This window comes from Hemibagrus wyckioides, linkage group LG21, assembly GCF_019097595.1.
Source record: "Hemibagrus wyckioides isolate EC202008001 linkage group LG21, SWU_Hwy_1.0, whole genome shotgun sequence".
In the NCBI taxonomy this organism is placed as follows: Eukaryota; Metazoa; Chordata; class Actinopteri; order Siluriformes; family Bagridae; genus Hemibagrus; species Hemibagrus wyckioides.
Window position 1 is genome coordinate 16,184,086 of NC_080730.1, and position 13,706 is coordinate 16,197,791.

Below are 13,706 nucleotides of genomic sequence, written 5' to 3' on the forward strand. Positions count from 1 at the left end.
TTATATTATAATATAATACAATATATTTATATATTTATCTTACATATGCACACTGTACATACTATATTTTTTTGCAACACCATTTCAATGTTGACCATTTTATCTACATATATTCATATACTGTATCTTCTGTACATTATAGAGTCTACACATATATTTATTTATATTGTTTTATTTTTCACATATACTATACATATACTATATATATATATATATATATATATATATATATATATATATATATATATATATATATATATATATATATATTTTTTTTTTTTTTTTTGCTTTTATATTTTTACATTTTTATATTTGTTATATATACATACATAGACATATATTTGCATTTGCATATCTGACAGTTGATTTTCAAGTTGTTGGGTTTTTTTTTTTTTTACCATTTAAATTTTTTTTCCCTATTTTTCCCTATACTTCTTAACTATATCCCCTATCTTTCATGTCCACACATTTTCTTTTTTACTCTTTCCTCTTTTATGTAAGACAGTCGTAAAAAGCATTTCACTACATGTGGTACTGTGTATGATTTCGTATGTGACAAATAAAATTTGAATTTGAAAGAGAGACTTCAAAAAGACTTAATGCAGAAGATAACCAACTAAAAAGGAAAAATTACACAAAGTATACAAATATACAAAAATAATACTAATAACAAATTACAAAAATATACAGAGCACATTGCAGTGTAAGAAGATGTAAGAAGTATCACATCGCTCAGAAGTCAAACAAAGGTCCAGCCCAGAGAATACAAGTCAAAGGGTGGAGTCTCAGGAGGATTTTTAACAAAAAAAATACCACAAATAAATTTTTTATATTTTTGACCCACTGTTATTATGGCACAGAGCACTGGTCCCCAGGCCCCAAGTGAGACACAGAAGGAGTCGATTAATTTGGTCACATGATTTTGAAGACGCTAATGATTGGTTCAATTACAACACTTTGCTTGCTTTATTTTTCAAACATCACTAGAGCAAACCTAGGTAAAAAATTACCTTGGCAAGTAAAATAATTGGGCAGACCAAAGCCTCTACATTTAGATTTTTTTCATCTTGTCCCATGAACTGTAGCTGGTAATAAACTCTAAGTTCTCTAAGCTCATTTTAGTGCTTTGGTGCCAACGGCTGTACTTAGTGAAATATTAATTTTTATAGCGTTCTCATTTAATTACACGATATATGTGAGCTAATTCAGATAGAAACAACTGATGTGTCGTCTACTCTTTTTACCAGAACTTTCATTTTTTCATTTTTTCCTCTTAGTGCAAGATGCTGTCTGTTTTGGTCTTAAAGTAATAAAGTGTCAGATGCTGCCTACAGTGTATGTATATCCCTGAACATCACAGCTAAGTGTCTTTGATATGTATATTATGGATTAGAGCCCATATTTGTTCAGATAAAGATTGATCCTCTGTATATGTGAAAAATATGGGAGTGGGGGCGAGGGGTGGACAACAACTAAGAGTTCATATTAGAATGAGATGAAATACAGATGTGCCTTAGAAGACAAACAATAATAATTGTGCTGAAGTTGGTATAACAATAAATGTAAAATGAAACAAGAATTCCTAAACACAAACTTTTGTTGTCTAAATGATAAAAAAGCACTGTGGCAGAGCTTTAAGTATGAATTAATCCTGGATTATACATGTTGAATTTTTTGGGATCATTTGGAATTCTTCTTGAACAGGACTGGTGGGTGTCTCTGCTCTAGCGCTTTGGGATCTCTCTCCTCCAGGTTTTTTGCGGTCCTTTATTCTCATGTAAACAATCGCTCTGAAAATGACTGCAAGGACCAGTCCTAGTGCTACTGCTACTCCTAGATATCGTGTGTAGTAGTTGGGCGTTGTGGGTGGTTGGTGCTCCGGTTGGTGTTCTAAAGATGTTAAAACAAATATTTTCGATTATTTCAATTAAAATGTCTGTAGACTGAAAAAATGACTTACTTAATATTTAGTTAGAAGTGTCTGAAGCTTACCTTTGACTTTTAGTAAGACGGCTCGTGGATCCCCTTCGTAAGCTTCGTCGTGGATGAGACACTGGTAAAATCCTGCATCAGACTGTTGTACTGAATTGATGTGGAGGGAGAGATCACCATCTTGAAAACCTTCTACAGACATCATGAATCTGTCTGCTGAGGCTTCCTCATGGGTCACAGATCTGTTATGAATGAACAGCAGGAACGGTCGTCCAGCTTTCATCCATTTTACATCTTTAACACTTTGGTGAGTGAGTCCGTAGCACGGGAGGGTGATGTTCTCCCCCTCGATAGCCTTTATGACAGTTGGAACTGTAAGACAAAAACAAATATTACGATTAGCTTTATAACGTTGTTTTCACTAAGAGCATCACCTATCTCGCATTATTTCCTTCCTGTTGATGACAGCCTTACAGATGGCACACTTACCATAAACCTTTAGTTTTACTTCAGTAGCTACAGCTTTATCACAGGTGCACCTGTAAGAGCCAGCATCATTGTAGACCACTGAACTGATCCTCATGGAGAAATTTCCTCTACTCGCGTCACCTGATACTGAAAATCTTCTAAGACAACGCTGTTCAATCCGACATGTCTGGCTGTGACATGTAGCGATGTCGGCTTTTCTGGGAATGAAGCAGGTCCACAGAACCTCTGACTGGTTTCCAGAGCAGGTACACGGGAAGGTCACAGGTTCATTAAGACCTCTCTGACGATAAACGTCTGGCAGGGCTGCATCAACAGATAAACTACTGGAAAAGGGAAGCCAACTAGATTAGACATTTTGAACAATTAAATCAGAAAAAAATCCTGTCTACATTTGGATATAATCTGGACACAGTATGGGATTAAAAACGGTGACACTTACCAATCAGGGACATGCTCGTGCTTAAAACCAGCTTCATGGTGTTCTCTCACAACAACGGCCCTACAAACATGACATATTTATATGCTATAAGGGAGAACCGGTCACGTGACTCGCGCTAAGAGTCTACTGTTTTCACATACACTTAGATCAGGTTTTCAACAAAAACATCACAAAACCTATTAACATAATCGATAATGAACATAAACGAGGTCTCGTTGCTAGTGATGTCAATAGGAAGTTAACAGATTTTGTCATAGTTTTCGTCCTTGTGCGTTTTCATCTAAAAAAGGTCTTTGAGGAAAACCATGACTTTTATCCGGCAGCGAAATGAACAGTGAAATGAACCAAGCGAGAGTTTCAGCGTTATATATTTTTTAACTTCTCTCAGTGTATGTTTAGGGCAGACTTTACAGACTCCGCATCCACCCGGACTTCAACTGCCCAAGCCTTTTTTTTGTTTATGTTTCTTCAAAATTATAAAATATAGTAAATTATTAAAATAAAATCGCTTCATTAAAGACTTCAGACGACGTAGAACAATTACAAAAGAAGAAGAAAACTTACCGATGCAAAATATAAAGTCCAAATCCTTTATCAAAGAACAGCTTGACCTCATGCAGCTACTGCCCTGTCCAGTCATGTGACTAAGCACTCAAATGCTGCAAAATGCGGCATTAGGATCTCCAGCTGCCACGGTCTGTCCCCGGCAGATGCCGCTATAGCGCCATCTCCAGCAGCCAGGGACTTTCTTCTTTCCAATTGGATGGATGGATGGATGGATGGATGGATGGATGGATGGATAGATAGATAGATAGATAGATAGATAGATAGATACTTTATTCATCCCAAAGGGAAATTCACAGCTTCCAGCAGTATCCACAAATACAGGTAATAGATAAAATAGGAAGGAATATAACAAAAATACCCAAATTAGGGTACAAAAAAATTTTTTTTTTACATAATTCGATGTAATATTTTTATATATATTTTAAAAACTACATTTCAACAAAATAACATTAATTAATTAATACCACTGTCATTTGTAAGCATTTATTATAAATTTTGTTAATAAAGTTTGATGCACCACTACATTCAAGAATGTGTGTGTGTGTGTGTGTATATATATATACATATATATCACAGTTATGTTTCAGAGCCAACGAAATTAGTAGATCACATGCTTTAATAAAACAAATGAAATGAAATAGCCTTTATTTGTCATATATACATTACAGCACAATTCTTGCAATTCTTGCGGCAGTGCTGAGGCTTGAACTATCAATCTTCAGAGCCTTAACCACTTCCGCATAATAAAAAAAAATTGCATAATAAAAAAAAATGTTAATAGAACTGAGTTTCTGATATGCTGCACAAAGCTGAGATTGTGGCATCTCTAGCAGCGGCATATCGCAGCAGTATCTCCAGTCATGGACTTTCTTCTTGTTTTAAAAACTACAATTTAATAAAATAGCATTATAAACTACAGGACTGTCATTTATAAGCAATTATTATAAATTTTGATAATACACTAGAGAGTTTCTGATGCTGTACTACATCAGGGAAAGCTGAAAGTGCTGCACATGCATGTGTGTGTAGATAGATAGATAGATAGATAGATAGATAGATAGATAGATAGATAGATAGATAGATAGATAGATAGATAGATAGATATACTTAATTACATAACAACATATATTTTATATATTTAGCAGATGTCACTCTTTGTAGCACTTGTCACTGACCAGTTATATAATTTAATGTAATGTTTTTACTGTAAAACTACATTTAAAAAAAGCATTATATATATATATATATATATACACATACACACACTATATTGCCAAAAGTATTCGCTCACCCATCCAAATAATCAGAATCAGGTGTTCCAATCACTTCCATGGCCACAGGTGTATAAAATCAAGCACCTAGGCATGCAGACTGTTTTTACAAACATTTGTGAAAGAATGGGTCGCTCTCAGGAGCTCAGTGAATTCCAGCGTGGAACTGTGATAGGATGCCACCTGTGCAACAAATCCAGTCGTGAAATTTCCTCGCTCCTAAATATTCCACAGTCAACTGTCAGCTGTATTATAAGAACGTGGAAGTGTTTGGGAACGACAGCAACTCAGCCACGAAGTGGTAGGCCACGTAAACTGACGGAGCGGGGTCAGCGGATGCTGAGGCGCATAGTGCGAAGAGGTCGCCAACTTTCTGCAGAGTCAATCGCTACAGACCTCCAAACTTCATGTGGCCTTCAGATTAGCTCAAGAACAGTGCGCAGAGAGCTTCATGGAATGGGTTTCCATGGCCGAGCAGCTGCATCCAAGCCATACATCACCAAGTGCAATGCAAAGCGTCGGATGCGGTGGTGTAAAGCACGCCGCCACTGGACTCTAGAGCAGTGGAGACGCGTTCTCTGGAGTGACGAATCGCGCTTCTCCATCTGGCAATCTGATGGACGAGTCTGGGTTTGGCAGTTGCCAGGAGAACGGTACTTGTCTGACTGCATTGTGCCAAGTGTAAAGTTTGGTGGAGGGGGGATTATGGTGTGGGGTTGTTTTTCAGGAGCTGGGCTTGGCCCCTTAGTTCCAGTGAAAGGAACTCTGAATGCTTCAGCATACCAAGACATTTTGGACAATTCCATGCTCCCAACTTTGTGGGAACAGTTTGGAACTGGCCCCTTCCTCTTCCAACATGACTGTGCACCAGTGCACAAAGCAAGGTCCATAAAGACAGAGTCTGGTGTGGACAGACAGAGTCTGGTGTGGATGAACTTGACTGGCCTGCACAGAGTCCTGACCTCAACCCGATAAAACACCTTTGGGATGAATTAGAGCGGAGACTGAGAGCCAGGCCTTCTCGTCCAACATCAGTGTGTGACCTCACAAATGCGCTTCTGGAAGAATGGTCAAAAATTCCCATAAACACACTCCTAAACCTTGTGGACAGCCTTCCCAGAAGAGTTGAAGCTGTTATAGCTGCAAAGGGTGGACCGACGTCATATTGAACCCTATGGATTAGGAATGGGATGTCACTTAAGTTCATATGCGAGTCAAGGCAGGTGAGCGAATACTTTTGGCAATATAGTGTGTGTATATATATATATATATATATATATATATTATGTATATGTCCAGCATGCGTCCACTGGTTGTCTTGTTCTGTAATTAAAGAACATACTAAAGTTATATACATTAGTATTAAATCATTTGCAAAGATTTTTTTCAGTACAAAGACGTAAAGAGTACACTTTAATATATAACTTAGTTGTATTCGAATAAGCATTTATCGATGTCTTACCGCCAAACCGGATAGCAGAAGCTCACACAAAGGCAGTGTTACGAAGGCACGATTGTTAAAGTTGTGGAATCCAGAAGAGTATTCTTGGAATCTCACAATGTTGGCATACGTTAGGCATTCAGCAACAGAAACACCTATAAATTGAAAGTTATCATAAAAAGCTGATAAAAAAAAATACATTTTTCTGTAATCATTGAGGTGGGTACTACACTGTTGGTGGTTTGAGGATCCCTGATATAATTGTAAAGCACTTTGAGCGTATAGTAGTACGTTAATGCTTTATGCGTTATAGTACAGTTGTAATGAAGCGCTACATACATAAATGATTTATGTTTCATGTACTGTCATTAAAGTCAGATATTACTAAGATATCCTGATAGATTCATCCATGCAAAGGTATATACTTGCTTGTTCACGCACCTTTTCAGACATATTTTATCCCATACACCACAGCTTGGGTGGTTACAACTTTGGTTGGATTGAGTGCCGGAAGGGTAGTCCCGGGACAGTATGGGCAGGTGTTTTCTGAGGGACTAAAACATGGTGGTGGTTCTTCCTCCTGAGTCCTCAGCCTTAAAGGCAATTCCTGCAGGCATGGGATGAGTTTTTGATTTGAAAGGTATTCTGTCATAACAATGATTTTTTTGTGTGTTCATATTGTGTGGCTTGCACATGATGCTGCTTTCAACCATGTGAGTCTCCAAATGTGTGATCTTCCGGTTCCTTGACACTGACAGTTCCACTGTCCTACCACCGCATCAAATGTCATGCTTGTCCTCCCAAACTGACACTAGTTGCCTGTTTCATTTGGGAACACTGAAAAAAAATACCACCATTCAGAGTATTCTTGGTCTCCAAAAAATACTGGAAAGATGCTATCAACTCCATGGTTTTTTGCAGCGTTGTTAAGTTGTTCACATTTCACAGCCCACTATGAGGACATTAGACCTTTGCTCAGCATGTCCTTCAGTGAGATACACTGTAGCTCTGCAGGGTTTACATATGACTTGGCATTCTTGGTTCTTTCAAGGTGTACACACTCTTTTCCAGGATTTCCAGAAGCAATCTGCATAAATCGGCGACAATTGTCTACCTCACAGTCAATGTTTGGTGGATTGGTTGACTTGATTAAATGAATTGGGACTATGGTCATATTTTGAAGTGATATAAATTCCATTCCTTGCATCAATGCATATCATGGGTGTAGTGTCATAGTTTTGTGCATGCCTGATATGTCTTCATACATTTTTGTGTGCACTTAAGACAGCTTTGAAGTGTGGACAAGTTTTTGAGTTTTTAAGTCCGGCTTTGAGTCCAATTTCTCTGTGGAGTCACTGGTCACATCATCAGCTTATAAACATCATCTGCAATAAACACTGGTTGTCACAGCTGTAAATTTAAAACATTAAAAAATAACATACTCAAACTACAAAAAACCAAAAAAGAAACTATGGAGCATGAAGTGTAAGCAGTGATAAGTGCCATCAAACAATCAATAAACACTACACAGAACAGTAGAAAGCAATGACATCCCAACATTAACCCACATCATCACAGAGCATGTGATAGCTTTTTTAAAAAGTGGGCAATGGTAATGGCTTCTGGATGTTTGTTTGCTGTTTGTTTGTTTTTGTTGTTTCCTTGCACAAGCAGGCCACTACATTTTTTTCTGTAAAAGCAAGTTAGTGGTGAAATGCATTACAATATCCAATTGAAAAATACTTAATCACATCATATATCTCTTTGTGGTACAGCTGTAGAACATACCTTGATTGTTTTCAGAAAAGTAAACTGCATCTTTGAGATGTCTTGTGTAAAGATGAGACTTATTTGCAAGTTCCTGTTGTTGACAAAACACACACTGAGAACCTTTACATGCCAATTATGAAGTTACATCAGAGAACACCTGATGTGAACCTGTGAAGAATAATAACATTGTTGTTTAACAATCCAATACACCAATCCACCCCCCACCCCTCCGTCCTACACCTCCAACTAAAACATTTTTGATATTTAGGATTCTAATGAATAACATTGAACAATGATTCTACACTGGACGCAAAGATGCATAAAACATATAGGACTCGTGTTAATAAATAGTAAACTGACGCCTACTACTCTGTGTTGACACGGCGTTAGAGGCCTATATTGTACATTGCCTCAATCAATGCAAAAATAATCAGCGAGATTATCACATTGTGTCTGATTAGTCTTAGTGTTTCAATTCTTTTAAAATCTAGCTTAATACAAATTAAAAAGGAAGAATTTCTTCCCCTTGTCAACCTTCTGTCGTTGAAATCCGTGTTGGTTGGAAACAGCAGTGAGTCAATAGATAGTGGATGTAATCTTGTTGAACGGTCAAAAAGAATTGAATAAAAATAGTCCTCAAACTTAGAACAAAGATGTTCCTGGTCAAGAGTTTAGAAGTGATCTAACGAACTTTTTCGATCTAGTTGCTGCCCTCTAGGGGTGGAAGGTACAGTTTCCAGCTTCAAATGACCGCAACATTTTCATTTCATTTCATTGTCTGTACTGCTTATCCGATCTATCCTCGGGTCACGGGGAGCCTGTGCCTCTCTCAGGGATCTTTGGGCATCAAGGCAGGATACACCCTGGATGGAGTGCCAACGCAGGGCACACACACTCATGCAATCACACACTATGGGCAATTTAGAGACTCCAATCAACCCGAAAGCATGTCTTTGGACTGTGGGAGGAAACCGGAGCACCCGGAGGAAACCCACCAAGCACGGGGAGAACATGCAAACTCCACACACACGGTAAGCGGGAGCGACACTCCAGGATGCTGGAGGTATGAGGCGAACATGCTAACCACTAAGCCACCGTGCGTCCATTGACCACAACATATGCAATTAAAAAGGGTTCCGTACCAGCCTCAGAAATCACCAATTAACAGCACCTCAGATTAGAGCCGTTATGAAGGCTTTACAGAGCATCAGTAGCAGACATATCTCAATATCAACTGTTCAAACGACATTATTGTGTATTTCGGCCGAGTTCAGCATTGTTTTACAACGAAGAAAGAAATAAACATCAGGAAAGACCATGGAATTAGAAGGTGTGTCCAAACTTTTGACTGGTAGTGTATTTAATATATTTTTTCATGAATGTGTATTAAACTATTCCCAATAGTCTATTCTCTATTCCCAATAGTCTAACCCCTAAGCCACCGTGCCACCCTAAATAAAATATATAATATAATATTTTTAAGTGACTGACAGAGGAGAAGAAATCGATGATCAGTTAAGTTAAGTTAAGTTAAGTTAAAAACAATTGAACAGCTTTCAGAACTAAATAAGTTAAGATCAGTTAAGATACGTTAAGTTAAGATCAGTTAAGTTAAGTTAAGTTAAGAAAAAGATAATATCAAAGCAAAGTGACTTGAAATTAAAAAAGATATAGAGAGATTCAAGTTAAGTTAAGTTAAGTTAAGATAAGTTAAGTTAAAAACAACTGAACAGCTTTCAGAACTAAATAAGTTAAGATCAGTTAAGATACGTTAAGTTAAGGTAAGCTAAGTTAAGATCAGTTAAGTTAAGTTAAGATCAGTTAAGATAAGATAAGTAAAAGGTAATATCAAAGCAAGGTGACTTGAAATTAAAAAAAGATATAGAGAGATTCAAAAAAGACTTAATGTAGAAGATTAACAAAATAACAAAATTACAAATATAAAAAAATAATACTAAAAACAAATTACAAAAATATACAGAGCACATTGCAGTGTAAGAAGATGTAAGAAGCAACACATTGCTCAGAAAAGTCAAACAAAGGTCCAGCCCAGAGAATACAAGTCAAAGGGTGGAGTCTCAGGAGGATTTTTAACAAAAAAAATACCACATAAATTTTTTATATTTTTGACCCACTGTTATTATGGCACAGAGCACTGGTCCCCAGGCCCCAAGTGAGACACAGAAGGAGTCGATTAATTTGGTCACATGATTTTGAAGACGCTAATGATTGGTTCAATTTGATTGGCTTCGCTTGATTTATTTTTCAAACATCACTAGAGCAAACCTAGGTAAAAAATTACCTTGGCAAGTAAAATAATTGGGCAGACCAAAGCCTCTACATTTAGATTTTTTTTCATTTGGTCCCATGAACTGTAGCTGGTAATAAACTCTAAGTTCTCTAAGCTCATTTTAGTGCTTTGGTGCTAACGGCTGTACTTAGTGAAATATTAATTTTTATAGCGTTCTCATTTAATTACACGATATATGTGAGCTAATTCAGATAGAAACAACTGATGTGTCGTCTACTCTTTTTACCAAAACTTTCATTTTTTCCTCTTAGTGCAAGATGCTGTCTGTTCTGGCCTTAAAGTAATACAGTGTCAGATGCACCTGCAGTGTATGTATATCCCTGAACATCACAGCTAAGATATGTATATTATGGATCAGAGACCCGATTTGTTGAACTTCTTTGTTCAGATAAAAATCGATCATCTGTATTTGTGAAAAATACGGGAGTGGGGGCGAGGGGTGGACAACAAGAGTTCATATTAGAATGAGATGAAATACAGATGTGCCTTAGAGGACAAACAATAATAATTGTGCTGAAGTTGGTATAACAATAAATGTAAAATGAAACAAGAATTCCTAAATACAAACTTTTGTTGTCTAAATGATAAAAAAAAGCACTGTGGCAGAGCTTTAAGTATGAATTAATTCTAGATTAGACGTGTTGAAGAATTTTTTGGGCTCTCTGGGGATTCTTCTTGAACAGGACAGGTGGGTGTCTCTGCTCTAGCGGGTGTCTCTGCTCTAGCGCTTTGGGATCTCTCTTCTCCAGGTTTTTTGCAGTCCTTTATTCTCATGTAAACAATCGCTCCGAAAATAACTGCAAGGACCAGTCCTAGTGCTCCTGCTACTCCTAGATATCGTGTGTAGCAGTTGGGCGTTGTGGGTGGTTGGTGCTCCGGTTGGTCTTCTAAAGAGGTTAAAACAAATATTTTAGATTATTTCAATTGAAATGTCTGTAGACTGAAAAAATGACTCACTTAATATTTAGTTAGAAGTGTCTGAACTGTGGAAGTGTCCACTTAAACACAACTACATTGGCAGGGTGCATGACTTCCAAATAAGAATAAAAAAGGTTCTAATAGTTACATAAAAGGATAAACTTACTTTCCACCATTAGGACAACAGCACGTGGGTCTCCCTCTCGAGATTCTCTGTGAATAAGGCACAGATAAAATCCAGCATCAGACAGGCTAACTGAACTGATGTGGAGTGAGAGATCGCCATCTTGAAAGCCTTGTTTTGACACTGAAAATCTGCCTGCTGAGGTTTCACTGGGCTTTGCAGAAGCATACCCCAGCAAATCTTTCCCATCTTTCTTCCACTGAACATCCTTGGCATCAAGCCGAGTGTCTCCATAGCAGGGGAGGGTGATGTTGTTCCCTTCAACAACCATCACAATCCTAGGGTCTAACAGAGGCAAGGAAATTTCATAATTAATTATATTTATACTGATATTATTATTTTTAGAGTCGACACAAACTGGCCTGTCAGATATCTGTTATATACTCTTACCATAAACATGTAGTTTTCCTGCACTAACTTGTACTCCATTACAGGTACATCTGTACATGCCATGATCGTTGTAGCGAGTTGAATTGATGCTTATGGAGAAATTTCCACTGCTGGTATTGCCCAAGAACGAAAAGCTTTTCTTAAAAGGTGGCTTAATCTCACACACCCCATGGTGACATCCAGCAATGGTGGCTTTAATGGGGGAGAAGATGGTCCACTCAACTTCTTCACCAGAGCAGGTACATGGAAGAGACACGGGTCCATTCACCATGGCGGATTTGTCCGGGAAAGTGTGGGAGTGTGTCACGGACAGACAAACTAATGAAGCAGAGAGAAAATCAGAACCCAATAAGAAGAAAAAGAACAAAAGAAGAACAAGAAAAAATCTTTTATTGGCAATATGACATTGTAAAGGGGCATTAACCAGCATGGCCGAAGGGCTTATAGGCCGACTATACAGTGGTGAGTACTGATGCCAGCGTAATACAATATGAACACTGAGACCTACCCATCAGGAGGATGCCTGTGACCTTCATACTGGACAGGAGTTACGTTCCTGCACACTTATCCTGTAATAACAAAACTGTAATTATTTTATATATTTCACCAAAGGGAATAGAACAGAGTAGTCTTTGAATACGTCCTTCACCCATACTCCTGTAAGTACAAATCAGGTAGCATCATTCTGAACATTTACACAAGAAAGAATCTGAAGGCAAGAGCAAACTCTGGTGTGTGTTTAAAGATCACAATCTGAACTGAATCTTTAATTAAGTTAAATTTTCTATATTTCTAGAGAAATATCCATTAAAAAGGTCAGGTTTTTTTTTGTTTGTTTAGCTCTTGAGTAATATAGGATGTTATTTCTAGTTTTGTATGGGGGGGGTATACTCCAGTTTTTATTAGTATACAATTTGTATCGTATCAAATCAATGTTTTTAATTCATAATAATCTTTTCAAAAATTCTAAATAATTTAAAAATAATTGTGGTCCAAAAAATAACAATAATTTCTCAGGTCCTTAATGTAAAAGACCACATACATTTTTTATTTTTAATGCATAAAAAGTATATGAAGTAGTTCGTAAGACGTTCGGCGCATGCGCAGCAACCAGGAAGTGAACGGAGCACCACACTTAGTTTATAAGTTGTTGTATTTGGAAATCACAATAAAAATAATTGTCATCAATAACAAAATATACATCTAATAGTTGCGCGTCTTACAATGGTAGCAATTGTACTGAAAATGAGCTTTATGGCTATCCTTTGGTCTGCTATAGCATGAGCTAACTCCATGCTAGCGCTTGCTATAAAGTTAAACCTGCTGGTTTTGGAAAAATTTACTGGGAATGGAAAAGTCCAGACCAGTTCACCTGCTGTTTTGCTCCCAGTCTCAGCGCTCACCGTTAACTTTATCCCCGCTAAATGTTCCCAAGATGTCAACGAGATGTCAACAAACAGACTGCTGGTCCTTTACAGCGTTTAGAGGATCAGTGATGCGCCCAATACGATGCGCTTATTATCCACCCTGCATAGTATAGTGAGAATAGTTTGGGATGTAGCGGAAGCCGGACAGACCAGTGTTTCTGGTAGTAGTGTTACTCTGAGCACGCACGCTTTTCATGTAATATTAAAAACAGCGCTCGTGACGGGAGGTGTGGCGCGATTGTCCAATTAAATGCATTCCTTTAGGACATGTTAGGCGGGCAAACTGGGAGCACATGGTTTCTCTCCCTGTGGTTATTTTACTGCAGTCCAAACTCGACAGTGGTGTACTGCCCATTAATCAATCGATTCCCATTTTAAAGGACGCTGTCCCTCAGGGTTTATCTGCTGCTAGCCTCTGATTCAGACAGCTCCTGCTGTGGAACTGCTGCACTACTCGTATTCAAAGAGTTAATAGTTTTTAAATGGTTCCCTATTCTCTTTAATATCCATTTTATCTTAAAAGAAAAAAAAATTAGACTGCTAGTAAAGGTTGTCTGGCTAGATTTA

The 13,706-nt window shown here is 37.6% G+C and overlaps 3 protein-coding genes across 3 annotated transcripts in view; all 3 read right to left on the reverse strand.

The window, feature by feature from the left end:
• Positions 1–382: 382 nt before the first annotated feature.
• Positions 383–3,528, reverse strand: LOC131342635 (hepatitis A virus cellular receptor 1 homolog). The gene is made up of 5 exons (XM_058373737.1): positions 3,425–3,528; positions 2,861–2,920; positions 2,422–2,744; positions 1,993–2,304; positions 383–1,890 (listed from the first exon to the last, which is right to left on the reverse strand). The coding sequence occupies exons 3-5, from the start codon at positions 2,513–2,515 to the stop codon at positions 1,646–1,648; spliced, it is 651 nt and encodes a 216-aa protein (XP_058229720.1). The 5' UTR covers positions 2,516–2,744; positions 2,861–2,920; positions 3,425–3,528; the 3' UTR covers positions 383–1,645.
• A 7,058-nt stretch (positions 3,529–10,586) lies between these two features.
• Positions 10,587–13,706, reverse strand: part of cse1l (CSE1 chromosome segregation 1-like (yeast)) — a 31,601-nt gene continuing 28,481 nt past the window's right edge. The window contains exons 30-31 of the mRNA XM_058373431.1: positions 11,305–11,607; positions 10,587–11,107 (exon numbers count right to left, since the gene is read on the reverse strand). The gene's annotated coding sequence lies outside the window, so the exon portion shown is untranslated. The remainder of the gene's footprint in view (positions 11,108–11,304; positions 11,608–13,706) is intronic.
• Positions 10,848–11,983, reverse strand: LOC131342849 (CD226 antigen-like). The gene is made up of 3 exons (XM_058374097.1): positions 11,713–11,983; positions 11,305–11,607; positions 10,848–11,107 (listed from the first exon to the last, which is right to left on the reverse strand). The coding sequence occupies exons 1-3, from the start codon at positions 11,981–11,983 to the stop codon at positions 10,848–10,850; spliced, it is 834 nt and encodes a 277-aa protein (XP_058230080.1).